At 56.4% G+C, this 22,789-nt stretch overlaps 1 protein-coding gene across 1 annotated transcript; it reads right to left on the reverse strand.

The window, feature by feature from the left end:
- Positions 1 to 710: 710 nt before the first annotated feature.
- BPIFB2 (BPI fold containing family B member 2) lies at positions 711 to 9,920 on the reverse strand (the record flags this gene model as incomplete). The annotated part of the gene is made up of 15 exons (XM_082325708.1): positions 711 to 1,124; positions 3,889 to 3,965; positions 4,067 to 4,130; positions 4,489 to 4,534; positions 5,206 to 5,273; positions 6,539 to 6,703; positions 6,834 to 6,875; positions 7,244 to 7,420; positions 7,542 to 7,633; positions 7,894 to 7,954; positions 8,206 to 8,251; positions 8,699 to 8,836; positions 9,000 to 9,104; positions 9,449 to 9,548; positions 9,812 to 9,920. The coding sequence occupies 15 exons, from the start codon at positions 9,918 to 9,920 to the stop codon at positions 711 to 713; spliced, it is 1,704 nt and encodes a 567-aa protein (XP_082181834.1).
- Positions 9,921 to 22,789: the final 12,869 nt, after the last annotated feature.

Genomic DNA, 22,789 nt, shown 5'->3' on the forward strand with positions numbered 1-22,789 from the left:
GTGTTATTATTAGCGTGCTACTTATTGCTGCTGTCCCCAAAGCTGGCGGTGGTATGCGCCTGTGAAAGCAGAGCGGTGCGCGGCAGGAGTCTAGCACCGATCGGGTGACGGAGAGGGGCGATGTCCTGCTCTGCCTCGCTGCCGAGAGGCAGGAATGGCTCCGTACCCGCCTGGCCAGAGCCCTTGGTTGGTGCGTTAACTGCCAGCACCGCAGCCAGATGTTGCGGAGGAGTCGCTGAACGCGGCAGAGGACGCGCTGGACCCCCTGGCAGCCCCGGTTCATGCAAACCCCCCAGAGCTCTCCTGTGCTGTGCCAAATGGCAAACCCGGTGTTGCGCACTGTCGTCGCGTGGGCTGGCACGTCTCGTGTCACGGCAGGAGGGTTTTGGGTGGGTTGAAGTACACGGCAATGCTGAAGCCCGGTGTTTTGGCGAGTCTGAACGACTCCTTTGGTTCCCAGCCCCGTGCAGGCTGACGGTGCCGGTGGGACCGTGCTCTCCAAAGGCTGCTCAGCTGCCGGTAACACGGACCCTGCCCTGTCCCTGGGCAGGAACGATGCTCCTGCGCGGTGGTGGGGTCCCTGCTGAAGCAGCGTGCTGCAGGCGGCCCCGGCACCAGCTGAACTGCGCGGGTGAGGAGTTTCTGCAAAGCGAGGTGAGAACAAGAGGGAACACTGTGGCCCATTGGGCCGTGCTCGTGAGCCGGGAGCTTCAGACGCCGCTGCTCGAGCTCTCCGACGCCGGTATGCCCGTGGTGCTGGCAGAGCGGGGTTTCGGGGGCTGCGTGACCCCGTTACCCAGCGGGCAGGGTAATGCTGCGCTGGCAGCCGCGCAGCCGGAGCGCTCACCGCTGCTTTGTGCCACCTCGGGGTTACCGGACTGGTTGGGCTTGGCTTCTCCATCCATCCTTTTTGCCCGCAGGTTGCCATAATGGGCTTTGTTTGTACAAGGTTTTGTTCTGGTTCCCGAGCAAACACCTTCTGTATGGTAAGTAAAGTTCAGCGCCTTTTCTGCACTCCTTTGGCCAGCGCTGCCGTGTGCATTTTGGTTTGCAGGGGTGGGATTAATTTTGCTGGCACGCTGCGGCGAGGTCTGTGATGTGGCGCTGTCCCGGGGTCTGTTTGACTTGGGAGAGAAAAGACGCGGGGAGCGTGTAGCTGCAGAGCTCGCTGCCTCGCAGAGCCGGCGCAGGGGCTGCGCGAGCCCGGGGACCCAGAACAGTGGGAAAGCCGTCTTGTGTGTCTGGAAACGGCCTTTCCTCCCGGGGCCTGGGTCCGTCGTGTCCCTTATCGCATGGGGCTGAGTGGGAAGGAGCAGAGGAACCTTTTCAAAAGGAAAGGGCAGCATCTCCTTGGTGTAACTTGTTACTTCTGCAACTCATAAACTCAGCTCTGAATTGCTGGTGGGTTCAGGAGTAAATGCAGAGCAGGAAACTGCAAGCCGGAATTCATAAGAACTGGGACAATCCTGTCCACAGTGGACAAACCACTATAAACGGTCATTTTCCAGCACACCAGCACCCTGACACGCTGGAAAATCTCTGTATGGGTGAGCCGCAGGAGCGGGGTGAGATGGGCTGGGTGCTCTGCCCGGGCTGTGCGCGGGACTTCGGGCTCTCCCGCTCTTGCTCCGGGAATGTCCCTGGCAGAGCTCCATCCCTCTGCTGCTCGCGGTGGCTGGCCGAGGGGCTCGTCTGCTTCTCCAGCACTTGAACCCTCCGGCTGTCACGGCCTGCTGCCTGTGCCTCCGGCAAGGAGGCCGTGTGTCCTGCGGGACCCAGGGGTACTGCCCAGGAGAACGATGGGGTTTGTTTATGCCAAAGACGCTAATACAAACGCTTTTTTCCGCATTTGTTTTTCCAGGTGAACCCAGAGCGACTGCTGGGGAGAGCGCTGGCCGTCCCCTGCGGGTGCAGCTCTGCGGGGGCTCAGTGAATCGGGCGCCAGGAGGAGCAGCAGACCCCGTCTCCAGCGTAAGCCCCCTCTGCCCCGGCGCCTGCGCCCGCTCCCAGGTAGGGCTCCCGTCACCCCGGCCCCACGCTGCAGATGCAGAGCCTTGCGGGAAAGCCTAAAGCCAGAACATCCACTGGCAAATAAATACATTTTTTTACTACTGTAGCTTATTCCTTTTGGGAAACTGGTTTAAGATATATTAGTTAAAGAATAATGGTTGCAGCTCTACCAGGAACTTTTATTAGGAGCAGTTCCCGCTATTGCCAACTTTGGGCATTAAAATCATTAGTCAGGTCCCCAAGCTAGGCATAGAAACCTTCAGGGTTTTTCACTCCTTGTAATAAATCAACTTGGCTTGTTTTGTTTGCTTTCCTATTTCTGAGTCTCTGAAATATGAGGCTTTGAAGTGCTTTTCAGCAGCTCCAGAGGCTAGAAACGATATGTGTAGCTGTTGCAAGTGAAAGCAGATGTGTATGTAATTAATGTGGTTTCATGGCTGGGGTGTTAAGTGCAACATCACCATCAGAGAGCTTACGTGAGAGCTGCAAAGCCAGCAATGAGGGTGCTAAGGGTGCTCTTCTCGAGCATCGGTACAGCGAGGCACCCGCCCCGTCCGGAGGCAGCTGCCGGCAGCACCCAGCGATGGAGCAGCTCGGGCGGCTTTAGGAGCTCCGTTTCCAGCCCACCCCTCCGTTTCCAGCCCACCCCTCCGTTTCCAGCCCACCCCTCCGTTTCCAGCCCACCCCTCCGTTTCCAGCCCACCCCTCCGTTTCCAGCCCACCCTTCCATTTCCAACCCTCAAGTCTGTTGCGGGATTTTCCCCCCGTGCTTTGCTGCACAGCTCTCGAGCGCGGAGGCGCGTTGGGTCAGCAGGAGAGAGCATCCCGCTATCGGCAAACGCAGCCGCTGGGGCGGGCGCCCTCTCTACCCGCGCGGTCACGTTTCACTCGGCGTTTTCTCTGTGATGAGCTTTGTCAGAAGTACAGTTTTGAAAATATAACTGCCTTCAAGTCTAAAATTAGAAACCATTGTGCAGCCTGATTTTTTGTTTTTTTCGCCTTCTTTCTGACCCGGGGAAACCAGCCGCCATGTTCCCATAGTAACACCAGGAACGGAGGAAAAGCAGATGAAAGAGCTCTTGTTGTTAGGGGCCGTGTCGTTCCGCAGCTGAAAGGCACGGGGCTGCTTTGCATCCTTATAAATGAGTGACATTTTTGTGCTCCCTTAATTAAATGTAAGGTCTGGACATCTGTACTGGTACCAGTTCTTAGCAAGGCAAAATTCATCTGTCTTCAGGTACAAATCGTTGAGGGGGAAAAAAGTCAATAGTCGTACCAGAAAATGCAGTACGAAAGATAAATATTTAATTAAAGTATGCAACATTGTTACAATCCATCCTCTTGGTGCAACAAAAATACCAAGAGCAGGACTGGAAGAGAAAGCTGCTAGTGCAATGACGTTATTGCCCTAAATCTGAGGAAGCATTGTTTTAGTGAGGCAAGAAAGAAGATTTTCAACGTTTCAAGCAGTGACCGGACACAAAGCACGATTTCAGGGTCAACAGAACAATTCTGCCGCTGTTTTACTCTGGACACCAGACTTCAGCCCACGACCCTCTCCTGTAGCTCGAGGTTGCAGGGGACCAAGACGTAGTCCTGGGCAAGGGGAGGAGCGGGGGCTGAGCGAGGGGCCGGCGCGGCGCGGCTCAGCTGCGCGGGGCTCCCCGCAGGCCGGCGGCCCCCCCAGCACGGCGATTGCTCGTGCCGGTGGGGCGAGAGAGGAACCGGGGTGTTTAAAGCGATGAAACTTGGTTCTGTGGGTTAAGGGGGCTGGAGGAGCAGGCTCCCATGTGTTCTGGAGCCAGGAGGTAAGCATTGCTCCCGGGTTCCCTTCAAAGCAAACATAGCAGGGGGCAGTTTGAATGTCTTATTTGTTACCTTGTGAATCACGACGTTGACGTCAGTGTAGGTAAAGCTGGCGATGTGGGGCAGGAATACGCCTCCGCTCAGGACCACTAGGAAGAAAAAAAGAGGGAAGAGTGCCAGCCGGGTGCCGCCTTCGTCCTCGTCGTGTGTCCTGCGCGGCAGCACTGCTGCAAAACTGCCAGCTCCTCACCGTTCATCTGAGCCGGTACCTCCTCACGGATTGGGGGCAAAAACAGCTCCTCCAGTAAGGCAGCCTGCCAAGGGAAACCCACCGTCAGCTCGCTCGTGGCGACTCTAAAGCAGAAGGAGAGGGGGCAGGCACCAGCAAGAGAGGGGTCCTGATGCTCCTGGCACCTCCTCATCCCGCACGGACCTGCCTCTGCCTTCTGCGGGGTGCCGCGAGCACCCAAAGTAAATATTTCCCTGCTGATAACCGCTGCCTAGGATGGCTTAGGGCAGTGCAAGCTGGCTGGTGCCGCTGAGAGCGCCCAGGCTGTTCGAGGACGGTGCTGAGGCGCGGGCTGTTGTGCTCAGCGAGTCACAGCAGCACGGCATAAGGAAGGGACGCGGCTGTGCTCGGTCACTTGGGGGTGCGCGGCTGGGGGCACCTACCGGCACGGGACCCACGTCGGAGGCAGCCAGGCTGAGCTCTATATCCCTGGAAAACAAAGAGCGGCACAGGAGCTGCTTGTAATAAGCCATAATAAGCCAAGACTTTCATGTTCCCCCAAACACCACGGCTGAGTTCAGGGCCAAGCCGGCAGTGAACTTGGTGCCGGGTACATCTGAGCCGGCGGCGGGAGCCTGACTTCCCCCCGGGCACAGCAGCAAGGGCTTGGAGACCTTTTGGCCGCCGGGACCCAGACTGAACAGCTTTTGTGGGGCCTGGCTGGAGCGGGCAGGCTGCGCTGGGGCGAGCGGGCTGGGGCGCTGGACGCTGCGGGGCCGGGGGCTGGAGCCATGGGCAGCCACAGGCACTGCCGTGGCCGGGCACGCCAGCCCCCCCAGCCACAGACGGGGCAGCCGAGCGGTGCTTCCCCCGGCAGCGGTGCCGGTGGTGTGGCAGGAACAGGCAGAGGCGGACGGTGGTGGCGTGTGCCCGTTGCCCGTGTGCGCCTGCGCTGAACGCGGGGGGTGGAAGGGTGCAATTTCCACTTTTCTCTCTAACCACGTTACTGGAGTCTCACCATTTCCTTCGGGACAGAGCTACCTCTGCAGTGCCCAAACCATAAAAGCTAAGAAATTCCCCGGACCACTTTGCCTCTCCTTTCCCTGCTATGCCTGGGACAGGTCCCCTCCAAGGACTCAGAGCATAGCTGGGTTCATTACTCTATTGCTGCTGCAGAGATCATCATCCTTGTGTCGGCGACCCTAAGAAGGAGTCCTGCAGACATGTCCTGCAAGGGGAAAAGAGAGGGCAGGATCAGAGTGAGCAAATGGTCCTGCTTCAGCTTTGAATAGTGGGATGCGACGAACCCATCCGTGTGCTGCCACCTGCGACGTGCTCCTCACGCCCTGCTCTGCGCGATGGAGGCGAACGCTGCTCGGGACTGCGAGTGCTGCGGCAGGTAAAGGCTAAATCAGCCCCTTGCAACGGCTGCAATTGGGCCGGGTCTCGGAGCAAAGGGCAGTGCCCATGTGCAGCTTGGGCACGCTCACAGAGCACACTCGGCACGCTCCCCATGCTCCCCACGCTCGCAGAACACACTCGGTGCACTCACAGAGCACACTCAGCACGCTCCCCATGCTCCCCACGCTCGCAGAACACACTCGGTGCACTCACAGAGCACACTCAGCACGCTCCCCGTGCTCCCCACGCTCGCAGAACACACTCGGTGCACTCACAGAGCACACTCAGCACGCTCCCCGTGCTCCCCACGCTCGCAGAACACACTCGGTGCACTCACAGAGCACACTCAGCACGCTACCCATGCTCCCCACGCTCACAGAACACACTCGGTGCACTCACAGAGCACACTCAGCACGCTCCCCGTGCTCCCCACGCTCGCAGAACACACTCAGCATGCTCACGGGGCACACTCAGCACGCTCCCCATGCTCCCCACGCTCGCAGAACGCACTCGGCACGCTCACAGGGCACACTCAGCACGCTCCCCATGCTCCCCACGCTCGCAGAACATACTCGGTGCACTCACAGAGCACACTCAGCACGCTCCCCGTGCTCCCCACACTCGCAGAACACACTCGGTGCACTCACAGAGCACACTCAGCACGCTACCCATGCTCCCCACGCTCGCAGAACACACTCGGTGCACTCACAGAGCACACTCAGCACGCTCCCCGTGCTCCCCACGCTCACAGAACACACTCGGTGCACTCAGAGCACACTCAACACGCTCCCCGTGCTCCCCACGCTCGCAGAACACACTCGGTGCACTCACAGAGCACACTCAGCACGCTACCCATGCTCCCCACGCTCACAGAACACACTCGGTGCACTCACAGAGCACACTCAGCACGCTCCCCGTGCTCCCCACGCTCGCAGAACACACTCAGCATGCTCACGGGGCACACTCAGCATGCTCCCCGTGCTCCCCACGCTCACAGAGCACACTTGGCATGCTCACAGGGCACACTCAGCACGCTCCCCATGCTCCCCATGCTCACAGAACACACTCAGCATGCTCACGGGGCACACTCACCGCGTTCACACTCAGGAAGCTCTGGAAAGCTGGCGAGCCTGCCCCGACGTGGATGGTGAGGAAGAGCTTCAGGGCTGCCTTGCCTTCCTCCAGCACCACCTGGGGTGAGCTCCTGAACACGGCTTGCAGCACCACCGGTAGGTCCTCCTGGAAGAGGGAGCCCATCTGCCGAGGGAGGGGGGTTATTTCTGGGCACGGCAGCGGTCCCCTGCACCCCGGGGTGGGGGGCAGGCGGCCGGGGGGCACTGCCCCAGCTGGGGCCGTGCCTCTCGGAGCGACAGCAATGGCAACGAACCTGGGTAATCTTCTGTGCCATGGTGGCGGTGGTCAGCGGGCTCTGAAAGACAAAGCACAGCTTGTGATCTGACCGATGGCTGCTCGGGGCTGCTGCTCGGGCGCTCGTGTCCGGCACGGCCGTGCGGACCCTGCGGTGAGCGCTGTGCTGCGTGCGGATACGTGCAGGAGCCCTCCTGCACGCCAGCACATGCCGGGAGCAGCATTCTGGTTACTCTTCATGGCAAATTCTCCATGCATCATTAGACCAGCAATATTTTTGGGAGCCCAGGGGTGAGGGGCTGCGACTCCCATGGGCACTCAGAGAAATATGCTCTTTTCTTTGCAGGGCGCATGGCTCCTCCAAGCTGTTCATGGGACAGGGCTGTCCCTCCAAATGCATATTTTCTACTCCTTGCTTGCTCTACTCACCGGGACGGTCATGTTGAAGGCTCCGGCCAGTTCCAGGGCGAAGAAGAGGCTGGTGTAGAAGTGCTCAGAGAAGGCCAGGGTGAGGTGTGAAGGGCTGGAGCTCACCGGCTCGGGCATGCTGAATGGCACAGGGCTGACTGGCAGGGGGATTGCCACCCCTGCCACCTGGAAAGTTGTCTGCAGGGACACAGGTAAGGAGAGAAGGAGTTTGAGGTGTCTCGGGGCACGTAGTACTGGGAGCAAGCGGCTCCCCCAAAGCCTGGAGCTGGGCTGTGAGTGCTGGAAAGCGAGGACTTACTTGCAAGGATATGGTGATTCCCTGCTCGGAGACCATGGGTGCAGCCAGGGGCAGGTACTGGACCTGGCAGCTCGGCGTGATGGGGAACTGAGCTGCAAACCGAGCAGAAGGACGCTCAGGAGGAGGGGAGCAGTGACGGCAGGTTGGGTCTGGGAACCGTCTGGGTTTCCCGAGTAAAGAGACAGGGAAAGGGAGCCGGGCGGAGGGAGCGGGTCCCCGGGGAGATGGCGGTGGCGGAGCTGCTGCTGCTGGGTTTCTGCTGCAGGGTGGGAGCCCGGCCCATCTCATGACCTGCTCCAAAATGAGCCCCGAAGCCCTTAGTCTGTAACGAGACTGAAAGCCAAACGCTCACCTGTCAGAGATATCAGCTGTTCATTTGGCGACAGCAGCAGTTTGGAGACTTCCAGGCAAATCTATGGAATAAAGAACAAAAGAGAGGTGGCAGATGAAGTGGGGCACCAGGCATCCCCCGAACACCTCTGGTGCGGGCATCCCCAGCAGCCGGCCGGGCGGCAGCCAGGAGACGGGGGACGGCAGCGTTCGGTGACCGGGGGCTGCGGGGGAGACCTGGCAAAGCACCAGCTTGACTTAAAGTGCTCTAATTCTTACAGAACCGTACAACTTTGTCTTCTCCTGTCGCATGCCTTCACAAACTTTATCTTACCTTACCGATGTTAATCTCCTTGTCTGCATCTGAACTAGAGGACTTGCTGGATGAAAACAACAGAACGGAAGAAGTTAGGCAGGAACCAGCTCAGCCAAGGGTAGGTGAGCATCTTTTATCTGACCCAAAAGGCATCCAGAGACAGCATTACCATTATTTTCTGTCATCTGTTAAGCTACGATTACAATTCAAAACCCTTAAACCGCTGAAGAATTGCCGTTGGACTTGCATTAAAAATGCTCCTGCTACACTACTTCAAAAGATCCGCTCCCTTATGAGAGAATGAAACCCTCTGAAAAGGGGGGAAGCCAGCCCTGCAAGCAGAACAGAGTTCCTCCCATGAAGATAAAGTTTTTATGTTAACCTTTATAAGCTTTCAGAGCAGCGAGCAGATCTCAGTCATGTCACCTTCCTGCCTAGAAATGCTTGTGCCTCAGTTTCTTCTTTCCCCCCGGCACCCAGATCCCATAACACGGAAAACCATGGGGTCAACCTTTCCACCTCCTCGGTGCTCTGCCTCTCCTCCACGGTGGTTTTGCAGGCAGAGGTCACCAGCTCCAGGTTCCCTTCGGGGTTCATTTCCAGGTGGAGGTCCGCCAGGATGGACAGTCTCATCACCTTGGTGGTGGAGCTGTGCCAGGGGAGGAGAGGCGGAGGCTGGAGCGTGGGCACCGCTCTGGTCCCGCTCGCCCCGGCGCCCCTGCTCCCGCCGGCAGCCCCCAGGTGCCGGATGCGGCCCCCTCGCTCCGGCCGGGGGCTTGGGCTGCTTCCAGCCCCGCGGCCCCGGCACTCACGGGGCGGGTGTGATGCCGAGGTCCACATCGATGCTCAGCCGCAGCCCGGAGTCGGGGACCAGCGACAGAGACAGCTCGGTGACTCTGACGGAGTTAATTTGGTTCCTGCTGGAGCAGAAATGAAGGTGTCAGGAGACCGGCACAGGCTGAGGTGCAATCCCTGGCTGCTCTCGCAGTGGGCAAACCCCAAAAGCCCATGAGATCTGCACAGTGCACGGATAACTCCATGTCCCGAGGTGGCACCAGGGCTGCTGCCCTTAGCCCCCAAAGGAGGAGCCAGGAGCTCATTTCTAAACCGCTCTGGCAAACAGCCGTGTTGATCTCCAGGAGGATTTTTGCCCTCACTGGCAAAATGCGTTTTGTGACGATATTCAAACACTGCAGCTCTACACCAGCGCGAACCAGGGGTACGGCGGCAAAGCCTGGGCAAGGCAGAGGCGCGGACTCACCTGCTGGGCTCTGGGGAGCCGAGAAACAGGTCTGGGGCTGCCGGGGCCGTTAGGTCCCGCCTGAGCACTGCCTCTGTGTGGGGCTTGGAAACCTCAGCAACTGCGAAAAAAGGCAGAGCTTTTATGAGACCCTCTGGAGCTTGTGGCCTGGTGCACAGAGATGGACAGCCTGAAATCTGTCCAGGCGCACACTTCCATCCTTTGCTAACCCCCCGTTACTAGCTACAGAAAGGGGATGATGAAAGTGAGCTGATTGATGAGATAAGGTTCCGGTGACGGCGGCTGGTATTTCATCACCCGACTGAAAGACGCGGCTGCCTCCCCACCCTGCTGACGGCGCGGGAGATACGGGTCTGGACTTACGGTAGCTCAGTCCTGACGGGGTGAGGATGCCCCCGCAGTCGGGCGACCTGGTGGCGTGCGCGGGGACCAGGAGGCTCAGGAGGATGCTCAGGGTGCGGAGCTTCGCCATGCTGGCGCCTGGAAGAGGAGGGCACCCACAGCCGCCCAGTCAGCGCGGCATGGCCCTGGCCTGGCCGCCGAGGCACGGAGCCGCCGAGGCACGGAGCCACACTCGGGAGCCATGGATCTGCTCCCAGGTCAGGTTTGTGGTACCAAGCTTGCAGGTTTGGGGCCATCACAAGGCATAGCGCTCCTGTGGTGCCTGGGGAGTTAAAAGCACTAACAGACAGCTCGGCCTTGAAAACCCCCTGCAAGCCCGTAAGCTACAGTGGTGCTTGCAGCAATACCATGCTTGCTGAAGAGCATATAATGGCCTACAACAATAAAACTAGCAAATAAACAGGAGCTAAAATTAATTGAGGAACGAATGGAAGTTATGGAGGAGGCTAAAATCAAATAAAAAGGTGAAAGTGTTACCTACCTCTCTGAAAAACATTTGGGAATTGTTTATAATGTTTGTAATGCTCTTACAATATTAAGAAAACAAGTAATTCAGAAAGTTTAACCTGCAGAAAACATAGGTATTTATATCAGCCCTTGCAGACAGTGCACTTCTGATGAGAACTGCCCCTTACAGGACACCGGAGTAGGTACAAGCAATGCGCGTATCAAGCTATTCAGTTTGCAAATGCATCTTTACCTTTCCTGGCCAGTCTTCCCATTCTTCCAGCTCAGTCCGTGTCTTGCCGTGGCCACGCCAAGGAATTGTGCTGGCTTTATATATCCTCATAACCAAGGCTGATGGGGCAGAATTTGGCAAAGAGGGCTGGAAACCAGGACGTTGGGTGGACGCTTTGTTTTATATACCATTTTTATTGTTTCCCCACATACTTGATTACATTGGCCGTTGACCTGGCGAGGTGAAACACCGAACAGCGGGTGCTGGGGCAGCTTGCCTTCACTGCGCTGTTACTGAGGAGCACAAAGGTCTCTGGTGGGAGAGTGCCAAGAAATCACACATTGTTAGAAAGCGAACATCAGCTCCTTTGCTCTGCAGCCATGCTTTCCTCCGAACACCCCAGGGACAGCCGCCGCCGCGTCCACACCAGCAAGAGGCTGCTGCGGTTTGTGTCGCTCTCCCGGCTGGGCAGCTGGGACCAGAAGGGATGAGACCTGCACGTGTCGCGCTGAAGGAGCTCTTGGCAGTTCATCAAGGATGCCCTTCATTTCCACCGGGCCTGGGTAAGTCTGCTGAAAGCAACAGGAGTGTTTCTGTTGGGTTCAGTGAGTTTTAGACCAGACAGAAGATCAATTTTTTTTAAGGTATGTTCTCTAACCTCCAGGATGGCCCATGTGCAACAATTCCTTCCTCTCTTTCACCCCTTCCCAATCAAAAGCCACTGGCAATATTTGTTACAATTGGTAGAAAAAAAGGTGGCTGACGTACGCCCTCTTTGATGTCTCTACAAGCAGGAAAGCGTTCATGGAAGGGAGTCGAGGTTCCTCTCCTGCCTGTGCCTGGGGTCCATCGTGTTCTCCTGGCGTCCTTTTGGCCTGGAGGACGGCGCATGGACCGCCTGCAGACGCCATGTAAGCACATCCTCGGCGTTCTCACCCAGCTCTCCTTCATGCTCTGTGTTCTGTCTTCCCCCCCCCCGATATTTGTGATCTCAGCTTTGAGGCATGACCAGGCTTTCAGAGAGGGCTGAGCTGCCCATTTCGGTCCGAGTCCCTTGGCAATGGGATGAGGTGTTCAGCGCTTGTTGAAACACCTGCGGCCCGGGGAGGCAACCATTGTCCTTTGTGCGCTGGCAAAGTGAGTTATTGGGCGCTGGCTCCAGGTGCATCTTGACACGTTCAAAGCCTTGGCTCTCACCGGCGCAGTGCTGCTTTCCTTCTCGGCACGACAGAGAAATGTCAAGAAAAGCGGGGTTTCAGCCGCGCTGTGCATTTCCATTGAAGGCATCCAAATGGCAGTGTCAAGAGAAAATATGAAGATATACGTCTAGCAGCCTACCGAGGGAAAGCAGGATTTACACGTCTGCGCTGATGCATGCAGCCCATTTAGAGGCAAGAAATGTGTTCAGAAAAGTAAATCCATTGAGAAGGCTGTAACATGCAGACGAGTCCCCTGGGGCGGCGGGAGGCGTTTTGTGGCATCTGACATCGGTAGGGACACGGACACAAACTAGAAAAGAGTCTGAGAAATAAGTCTTTGCTGCGTTTTAGAGCAACGGTTGGAAAATTGCCCCTGCTAGGCCTTGTTCCAGTGTGGGTAATATCGGCAGCTCTTCCCGAAGCAGTGCTGGAGATTTATCTGTGAAGCATTATTATCATTTACAGCAGTGCAAGGGTCTGGGGATAAGCTGCCGGGACGAGATGGCACCGTGGTGCTTCGATGTGGATTTTCTCCTCCTGAAGAGCTGTTCTGGACCTGATGATCCCTGTGGAGGCTTAATTAGATGTCAACTTATAGTATAATGACTGATCAAGTTACTAGCACAAAAGCGTCTTTCTGGCATGGTGCATCCCTTATCGGGAGTTATCTATAAATCTTACACTCCTGTTAGATAAGATGTAAATCTCCCTCTCTGGGCTTAGCAGAGAGCCACCGAGTACATCACTGGGAGGGAGGTGATGGCAGATTAAAGCTCATGACACGTTTTATAAGGAAATGAAGGGAAGAAATAAATTACTTGGTACTGCAGGATCTGACTGGGGTGAACTCCCAGAGCCGGGTCCTGCTGGGTGGGGCACCTGGGAGGGGATGGGTGAGGACACTGTGGTGGCCACTAGCCCCAGCTCAGGCAGGGCTGGCGCATGGGCAGCCACAGCGAGGGCAGCAGCGTGGCCAGCCTGTCTGCAGCCTGTCTGCAGGCTGGTGGGACGCAGGGCTCTCCCGTGGCGGGACAGGGACGGGGCTGAGGAGCCTGGTCTCGTGGCAGTTCTTCTCAGCCTCACTCTAACCCTGCTGAAACCAGTAAGAACATGACTGAGATTCTCACAATTTGCAGCGGGTTCTCCACCGGCTGATCCCATGTCCTCCCCTGGCGTTTGCACAAGCTCCATGCACCTTTGGGGAGCAAGAGCCATGCATCCCAAGAGTTGCAGTTACACGGGTATCTCCAAAAGCAGAATTTACCATTACATGTCTTAGGTTTCTCCTCGCCCCCGCTTCTGTCTGCACCATGTAATTAAATGATCAGGTTTTTCTCTTTCAGACTTGTGCAAGTCTCCATCGGCTCCTCCTGGGCGTTGAGCAAGATCAGTGGTTTCAGCCTGCTGGGAGCACACGCCTGGCGCCTGGGGCTCGAGGACTTACCTGGACTTCCAAATTTATTAGTGAAATTATTTGTATTGGCAGATATCAGAAACACTCGGGGATTAGGTTACATCACGGTGATTACCCAGCCCTTTCATTCTTTTGCTTTTTCCTCTTTCTCAGTCAGGATTTATACATAGACTGTTTCTTGCCTCTCTCCAGGAGATCGGTGCAAAGCTTGGATAACCTCTGGGGACTCTCCGCTGGAAAAGAAGCGGGCGAGGTGACGGCAGGCCCTTCCCTGCAGGAGTCCCCGTCACGGCGAGGTGCAGCAGCTCACGTCATGCCCCTGCGGTGGAAGCGAGAAGTGGGAGGGCAAGCCGGAGCAGCCTGGTGGAGCCGCGGCCATAGCCTGCGGAGAGGCTCGTCACGCCTCGTGCCGCTGCCATGGCCAACAGCCGTGGGCTCTCCTGCCGCTCCTGGGGCCGGGGCTCAGGGTGGCCTCGAGACCCAGCGGGCCACGTGCCCCATCAGGCAGCTCCAGCCCTTTCTCTGCAGCGGGTTTTAGGCATCATGAGCAGCTCTGGTGCTTGTGGAAGGGGAAGGCTTAGCGCCCCGCTGGGGTACCGACCATGGGGCGGGTGGTGCGGGACACAGACGCGTCCTCATGGGGCTGTTCTGGGGTGTTCAGACATGGGAATTTTGGGGAGTGATTCTCGTATTCAGGCTGTGTTTTGGCTAATGTAGCTCTGCTGGACTTGCATGGAGCCCTGCTCGCTTTCCTCTAGTGCGAGGGCAGCGTTTAGCCCCTGACACGCGGTTTGGGAACCGTCTCCAGCTCGTTGCCTCTCTCTGTCCATTGAAGCCCACGCACTCCCGCAGGCCTCTGCCGCCTCTGGCGCTCCGAGCAGCCGTACCCGGTTGGAAGATGTCAAGCATTTGGTGCATTTTATTCCTTGGCGGCTGGCTGGCGTGGTCGGGAGGAGCCGATGGCCCGGGAGCTGTCATCAGGATTGATCTTAGAACGATTGACCGCGGTAAGCGCTCGGTCACGTTAGCGTCCGTGCGTGGACATGAGTCTGTCTGTCCGTGTGTGGACACGAGTCTGTCTGTCCGTGCAGACAAGCGGGCAGCGGCGCACTGGCTGCGTGGTGGCAGGGAAGCCGCCTTTCGCTGCTGCACAGTGCCCGCCGAGCTCCAGCCGTTCCCCAGGGATGGCAAAGATTACTGGTAATCCGAATTTACAGCACGGGAAGCGTCCTGATGGTGCCTGTGTGTGTTGGAATGGGAATATGTTAAATAATGATGTTTTATAGGCTACGCTGGAGGGTGCTGAGGCCCCTCACCCTCCGGCACAGGCTCCTCCCTGGGGGTTTTGTGCTAAACTCCTCATCTTGTGCAAACCTTCCAGCGATCTCCACTGCTCTGAATGAGAGCGATGTTCTGCAGAAAATGGCAGAGGAAGCCGCAAAAAAAAAGCCAACCACCAAGCCCATCAAAGGCATCTCGGGGTGAGTGATGATCAGCAGCGTTACACCACGAGCCTGAACCTGGGAATGAGAAAATAAAAGCAGAAGGTTGGGAAGTGTCAGCCTGCAGGCAGAAACGAATCACTCCCCGCTAACAAGTGTGATATTAAAGCTGATGATTTTCTGCATGGTTGTGTCTACAAATACATGGAGAAACTATAACTTAAAGGCAACAAAGCGTGTCGGCTCCTGCTTCGGTGCCGGCTGGGGACTGCTGCGGCGGCTCTGCGGCACCGGGGGGTTTGCTCTCAAAGCCGGGGCTGCCCGGCTTTTGTCAATAGTGTCCTGAGGGCACCCCAGAGGTTTCCGGGGGATCAGAGCTGGCCCTCCGTCCCGCAGATTCGTGCTGGGTGAAAGCATGGAGATGTTTTGAACACAAAAGCATTTTTTTCCTAAATTTTTTCAGAATTAAGTGGTGCAATCTTTTTTGTTAGGAAGAAACATGTTTCTAAATTTAAAAGTGGTTTTAAATGGAAAGTTTAAACAAGAAGTAGAAGAATAAAGATGGTGATGGCAATATCAGTGACAGGTGACTTTGATGGAAGCAGCCCGACCTGGCTCCTCTGCGGGCTCTGCTTTCCTGGCTCTTTTCCTTTGTTTTTTTTTTTTTTTTTCCCCACAGGCTCAAAATGAAAGACCTGCGTCCCCCGGTGATATCGCTGGCACTCTCGCCGGGCTCAGGGATCTTCATGGTCGTCTTGGTGCAAATGACCATCGCTGGGAAAAGGTGAGCGGGAGCCGGCACCGGCGGGGAGAGCCGCTGGCGGGGCTGGGGTGGGCTCGCTCGCGGCCGGGGCTTGGCCTGCGGTGACCGAGCTTTGCTCTGAGCAGCTTTATAGGAGGAAACACAGAAATCGCGCTGGCCGCAAAGCTGACGGGCAGCAGCCGGCTGTGGCAGGACACCGCGGGCATCCCCAGGTTCAGCTGCAGCAGCTGCCACATCGCTCTCGTCAGCGTTAAAACCAACCTCCCCAGCAGGCGAGGCCCAAAGGACAACGGCCGTGGTCTGCCGATACCAGTAATTCCTCAGAGGTGGGTACCAGCAGTGTTAAACCTTCCAGTCTCCGGGTGCGGGCTTCTACAGAACACAAATGCTTTTTGCCGTTCATTTTCTCCACTAAGAAAACCAAAATGTTTTATGGAGAAATTCAGGCCAGCTCTCTCTCTGTTATTCCATGCACTGTTCGTCTTTGGCATCAGTCCTCATTTAAGTGCTGTACTCCTGGGATATCAGAGCTGATTTTAGGCATGGAAACCTTTAGCTTTGTTTAAAGCCAGAAGATGGCATTCTTGAGAAAAGGTTTGTAAAGAGAGAAAACATCTTTTATTAGACATTAGGCATATTTTGGCTTAATCCATACCAGATAGGCTTCTTTAGCGCTTGACTTTCTTGCCTTTTGATCTTTAGTAAATAATTATTGCTATGTGCATAACGGCCGTGCCGGCTGACGTGTTGTCTCTGCCCAGCATCCTGCCCAAAGTCATGAGCAAATTTCTGGACAGCACCCTTCAGAAGGTGCTGCCAGGGCTGGTAAGCCCGATCCTCCTCCCATCCTTGTTTCCGAGACAGCATCTCCTCCTCCTCCTCCTCCCTGCACCGTAACAGGGTTCACAGTTTGGCCACACAAAGGAGCTTGCAGGCTGGTAGAAGGGAGCATCTGCAGCAATTACTGGTTTTATGCAGTCACCACCCCCAGCAAAGGCACCGCCGCTGCCTAAAGCCTCCAGGTCCCAGCCCGGCGGTTAGGGACGCGATGCTCAGACAGAGCTGATCTTGATGCTGAGCACGCTTGTTCCTAAAGGCTTGTCAAAGGGCAGACTTGCAGCCTCTTAACACGTGTCATCAAGTCGGTCTGGCTAAGTCAGATATCTGTGGGGGGTCTGGCCCTGTTCTTCACTCAGCTTAAGGCAGGCTTACTCCAGAATAACCTAATTCAGCCGGGGACAGAGAAAACTGAGGCAAGCCCTTGTCTGGATAATTAATAACGGAGGGTCCTGGTGCTTCAGGGTGGGAGCTGCGCTGGTCTGGCAGCCACAAAGCTCTGCTCCCACCAGAAGCCTCCGTGCAAGGTTTTCTCACATCTTTCTTCTCGCCCTACAGCTGTGTCCAGCCGTGGATGCGGTGCTCAACCTTGTGAATGCAAAATTCACCACCATGACTAGTAAGTTGGCAGCCATCCATCCATCCAGCCCCCCACCCATCTCACCCACCTCCTTCCCTCCCCCTGGCAAGGGGAAAGCGCAGATCTGTCACCGAGGGCAGACAATCCGCTGAGCCCTGACTCGGCTCAGGCTGGGACAAACCCCGACGGGGGCCACACGAATATCCACCCCCTCCTCGGTGCAGATTCGGGAGAGCCTGGCACCACAGAGGCTGGCAGGGAGGCAGGAGCCCACCGAAGCCGTAAATGGCACGTGGCACTGGTGAACCGGCGGTTTGGTGCTGGTGAGCGCTCTCCCCGTGGCGCAGAGCGTGCACCTGGGCTGCTGGGAAGGCCACACGCTGCATCTCACCCGTGCATTTTCAGAAGGAGCCTTTGCTGTCTCTGCATGACGTTTTTATAGTTTATACTAACAGCTATTTAAAAATAGATGAGGGTCAACGTGACATAATCCAGCTGACCTAAAACCTGTTTGGGTTTTTTGCTCTTTAAGTTTGACGGGCTGAAGTTGGTTCAGGATGGAGAACATGCTCTCGGTGGGAAGCGGCCCCTTCCCGGCGGGCGGCTGGCGGAGCCACGGCACCTCTGGTGCAAGGGGGAGGTTTAGTGGGGCCCAGATCTGGGTGAGGAGTTTGCTGAGGGTGCCAGGGCAGCTCGCCGGGGGCTGCGGGGGCGAATGATGCCGTGCCTTTCCTCTCCCTGCAGTCTGGCTCCCGTGGCCTTGGCTTCCTCCTCCCTCGGGACGTTTGACGTGAGTTGGGCAGCCTGCGCCGTGCGTGGGGCTGGGGCTGCGAATCTCCGTGCTGGCGGTTTGTGTAATGCTGTACCAGGAATGCTCTCCCTGGAGCCCCGTCCCACTGCTTTTATTATCAATACCAGATTTGTTAAAAAAAAAAAACCACAAAAGAAAACCAAAGTGAATGCTGAAGATCGAAATGTTTTTTCAAGGAATAGCATTTCAAGGAATAACAAATGGCACATCAACTGCCAAAAGCATTTGCCCACAGGCGTGAACGCTCTGGAAGGCGTCCCTGCTTGTAACGCGCTGTGTTCATTCCTGGGAGAGTTTTGGCCGTGAGCAACCCTCCCCGGCGCGGCGCTGGCGGGTGGGAGCGCGGGCAGGGCTGCCCTGAGGCCGTGCGTGCTGGGTGTTCGGTCTCCTCGTCCCCCTCTGATCCTGGTGCTGGGGTAGAGATGCTGGGAGGGGGAGCGCCCGGGGGCTCGTGCGGATAACATTTGGGCTGGCTGCGGCAGGGCGTTGGGCTGTGAAGAGGGTGCCTGGGTGCCCGGCACCGACTGCCGGGCAGAGGGCAGAGCGCTGCTGGGGCTGGGGACGGTCTCATCTGGGGCAGTTTTCATGGCAATTTAGAATTTCTCAAAGGTTCCCATTCTGCTCCCGGGGACATTTGCAATTTTCCTGTGATGGGAGAAGGCACTGGACGAATCGATGGGGCGAGCGTGGCGGACGCGGCTGCTGGCACGCGGAGCGATGGGCAGTTTACACCGCTTCTCTGTGTTTCAGGAGCTTCCGCTGAAAAGAGTTTTGGCAGATATTGTTCATGTGGCTTGTGTGCCTTCGATCAACAGTAAGCATAGCTATCTGCGCGGGGAAAAAAGTTCTCATTTCTTTTCCTATAGACTGTTGTTATCTTTTTTTGGCGATGGCATTGCCTGGCTGACCTTGCACGCTTTTCCTGCCCTCAAGGCTGTGAGTGACTGCCAGGAAAATCACTTGCCGGCTGTTTTGCACCCGTGGGGTTTGCAGCGGGAGCCGGAGGAGGGCAATGCCTCCCGGTTGGGGCTCCGGTGTGCCCACTCCTCTGCAGGCAGGAGAGATCTGCCCGCACTGAACAGATCCCTGCAAAGGATGCAGGCTGCTCCTCTGAAACCGCTTTGAATGTTTTCCTGTCCTGCAAATCAAAGGAATTTCAGCCCTGCCATTTTTCCTTCTGAGTGTTCCCCAAACCCCTTGCCAGACCTTGGGCAGGCGCGGGCAGGCAGCGCGAGAGCGGGCAGGCAGGGAAGCGCCGGAGACGCCGGCAGCGCCTGCCACAGCCCCAGCGCCTCTGTCAGCGGCTGCCCCCGTTGCAGGGGTGCTGCGCGGAGGGGTGCCCCTGCCCGACCTGCTGCGCATCACCTACCGGCGGGCCAACCTCGGCGGGTTCGAGGTAGGCACCGAGGGGCTTGCTCACGTGGTGGGTTTTCTGTACCCCGGCTCATCCCTGGAGTTCGTGCTGTTAGTCCGTCACATCTGAGCATGGAAGCAATGGCTAAATCCTACCCATGTGCTTCGTATTTTTAAATCTGCAGAATGCTCTAGTGCTGGACGTGCCCGTCACGGAGACCTGAGGCGCGGGGAGGTACGGCTGCAACCCGCCGCTGCTGCGAAGACGCAGCAGGACCAGGCGGGAGAGGGAGCAGCAAGGGTTCCTGGGGCGTTTCTTCCTCTTTCCTTGACTTTTCAATAGTTTGACTGCACAAGCCAAAATAAAAAGACCCCATCACCCCACGATGAGACTCTGGCCCGCTGCGGCTCTAGTGGAGCCAGCTGGGCATGTCTGGGCAGAGGTCGTGTTTCTTGAAAGGACTGGTCCCTAAATAAATCACATTTGCAACAGAAATAGCATGTGCATTCGCCTGCTGCAGGCAGGAGCGTGGGCTGCTTGCGGGGCGCAGCACCAGGGTCTCCTGCAGGAGGGGGTGCAAGAAGGGGACGCCCCTGCTCCTGGGGTGCACGTGCTGCGGGAGGAGGGGAGGCTCACTGCGGTCGGGGGGGATTAGGACTGCTCGGAATGAGTTAGAGATGGGCATTTAGACATCTCCATCTGTTTTTTAATATTTCAGAAGAGCCTAGCGTCGTGGTTTATCGGCTGCGTTGCAGCTATCGATCCCAAGCATATAGCTCACTGATTGCTGGATAATTACCTGTCATTAGCAAGTCAATAAACAGCTTTGATCCTGATTTCATCAAGCCAACACGATTTGAACATTTTTTCCTGGTGACAGGTAGCTGGTGCGGAATTAAGGATATCTTTGAAAAGATCATTGTGGTGTTAAGAAATTGTCCCCAAGAAAATCTGGCTGTGAGGCAGGCTCTGAGAATCCATTTGTTTCCTTGTGTGCGCTGCCAGACCCAGCAGGCGTTTGTTCTGCAGCGCGGGTGAGGAATTGTCCTCGTCAGGAGCCCTAAGCAATGAGGGAAGCAGCCATAAAACCAGCTCCCCGTGAGCACTGGTGTTTATGGTGCCTTCTCTCTTCATTTTGCTGCAAACGTTGTCAATGCCAAGCATGTTTTTTTAAGAGATTTCCCTTATTGTTCTTGCATTAGCTAATAAACAATTAGACAGTTTGAGCCTGAATTCCCTTACAAAGAACAGAAAGGAATCAAAATATCTGTATGCAACCCTCCTAGGAGAAATCAAGGCTGGAAACCTCAGGGGGCTCCTAGTTAATTTTTCGTCAAACGCTGAACCAGGCTGCCAAGCTGCACCGTGGCGTAGCTGGTAGCTGGTGCCCTGGGGCACTGGGCCCTGGGACACGCGCAGCCACCGGCATCGTCCCCCGGAGCTGTACACGCACCCCGGCAGCCCTGGTCCCCCCAGCAGCGGGGGCCGCACCAGTCTCTCACAGTTAATGGTCCCAGAGGAACGAAAGAGCAAACCAAGACTGCTCCGGCTCAGGGGTCCCGCAGAGGCAATTTCCCCGGGCAGAAGGGCCACCTCTGGACGATGCCCTCGAGGGGAGAGCAGAGCAGAACCGTCTGGCTCTTCAGCCAGGGCTAATGCATTGCGCTTTGCCTGCCCTGGCCAGAGCCTGCTGCGCTCTCGCTCATGTCAAGATCTCTAACGCTTCCCGGGGATACGTCCCTCTTACCACCTGCCCTTCGGTCTCGGTTTCCAGGTGATCCGAAAGCAAAGCAGGGTCTGTTCACACCAGTCCTATTCTTCTCCCTTCGACCAAGTCCGTTCCGCTTGACTTGGCCTTTCCGTCCTCACACAGTGATTTGGCTTCGTGTTCTTGGGGCTTTGAAAGTTGCTTTAGCGAGACCTGGACCTCACGATGTCATTCTCTTTATGGGAATCTGCTTCGGTTTATCCAAAATATTTAATTGTTGGAGACCTCTGCATTCAGCAGCGGCTGGTGAGAGGCCAAGTTACTGTCATGCCTGAAAGGTCACTGCTCAGAAGCTATTCTCTGCCGTGCCAAAGTGCCCCTTTACTGTGTGCTGACCATTATCAGGTCTGTCGTTATGGTAATTTGGGTTTCGTATGGTGATTGCCCAAAGTATAAAGTGTTTCAGGAGGGATGATAACATAATACCATCTTGTTAACACTCTCTTCCACCTTATCAAATGTCATCATCTAGCTGTGACAGCAAGGCTTTGTGCTCCCGAGGTGCCTGGCTGAGCAGGTTGCAAGGAGAGTGACAACTCCTTAAATACTTTGGCACCTTTGCCGTCCCTTCCTTGGCCCTTAGCTAGGATATTTTCTAAAGCCGGAATTAATGTGACAAAAGCTGGCTAATCTGCTGAAAATACTTATTTCCAAGTTTGCAGAAAGTATTAACTCTGAGCAAGCATTTTTCTGGACTATTATTCTTCCGAGCTGAGGAGCAGCCCATCCGCCCCTGCCATTAAGGAGCGCATCAGGGGAGTGAATAGTTCACCACCGTCCCCTCGGCCGACGGCGCTCCCCCCACCGCAGACAGCCTTGGCTGTGCGCACCGGGACACGGTCCGCTCACAGGGGCTGCATTTGGTCTGTCGCCCGCAGAGGAGAGTTTGCTCTTTCTTGCCCCAAAGAGCTGCTGCGCTGGTGCAGCTCAAGGCAGCGGCTCCGTGTATCCATGCGGTGCCGGTGATCGGGACCGGGACGGGGCGGAAGGGAAAAAGCCAGCATGGCTGTGGGGGCACATGATGACAGCTCAGCAGAAATTTTTCTCCTTTCCTCCTGCCTGTAGCAGTAAATCATCTGGCAGTAAATGAGCCATGATGGACCAGGTGTGACACAATTTTTCAGCATAAAAAAAACCTGGCCAAAAATCTGAGAGGGCAGGGGCCTGGACAGAACCACGCTGCGGAGGCAGAAGACCCCGTGCAGCTGCAGCACGTTTGTTGCATGGGATGGTGTGGCAGGGAGGCCACCTCTCTTGCCATGCCCACACTGGGATCAACAGTCCCTCCAGGACTTCAAAATGATCCGGCGCCGATAAGCTCCAGCCTGGGAGCTCCTTGGCTTCGTGGTCGATGGCACCACCCTCTCAACGGTATCTCCCCATCACGGCGCATCCCACCTCCCGTCCTCCTGGAGTGCTCTGAGGCAGAGGTGATGGACCTGGAAACAGTGCCACGCCAGTGAGACCAGTGCAGCATTTCGGAATCAGGTAGCATCTCTCCGAAGAGTCTGTCAGCTCAGGGTATCCGTAAAGCCGCGACACCCGGTCGATACACCTTATCACGGTGTCACTATTCCTTCCCAATTCAATACCTCCGTTTCCTCAAATGGATTATGAGCCATTCAGGTCACTGGACAGGCGCTGCTGGCTTCGGTGAATGTTGGGTAAGGGCGCAGTCAGTAGGCACGTCGGGATGGGAACGCTGGGCTTGCCCTGTTGGCCTGGACGGTGAATACCCGGCTCTGTTACTGTCACCACGGTCTGGCTTTACATTGAGGAAGGTGCTGCCTGGTCCTCCATGTATCACCCATAACGTGTGGCACGTCCCCACTGCATGGGCTTGCTGTGAGGGTAAAGTGCTCAGTACTGCAGCACCAAGAACTGTAGAAGTACTTAACAGCGAGGGGGGGGCTAGTATTTTGACACATTTTTTTTCAGTCAAAATCTCAGTTTTATCTGAAAAAATAAGTATTTTATCAGGGCATGACTTTTCAGCCATGTTCGCATCTTGACACGAGAGCAAGCTCGAAGGCTGATGCCCATGTGTGAAACCAGGCAGCGGTGTGCGGACTGGCACCCAGAGCTGGCCGAG

The sequence above is a fragment of the Platalea leucorodia genome (genome assembly GCF_965183815.1).
Source record: "Platalea leucorodia genome assembly, chromosome: 13".
NCBI classification, from domain to species: Eukaryota; Metazoa; Chordata; class Aves; order Pelecaniformes; family Threskiornithidae; genus Platalea; species Platalea leucorodia.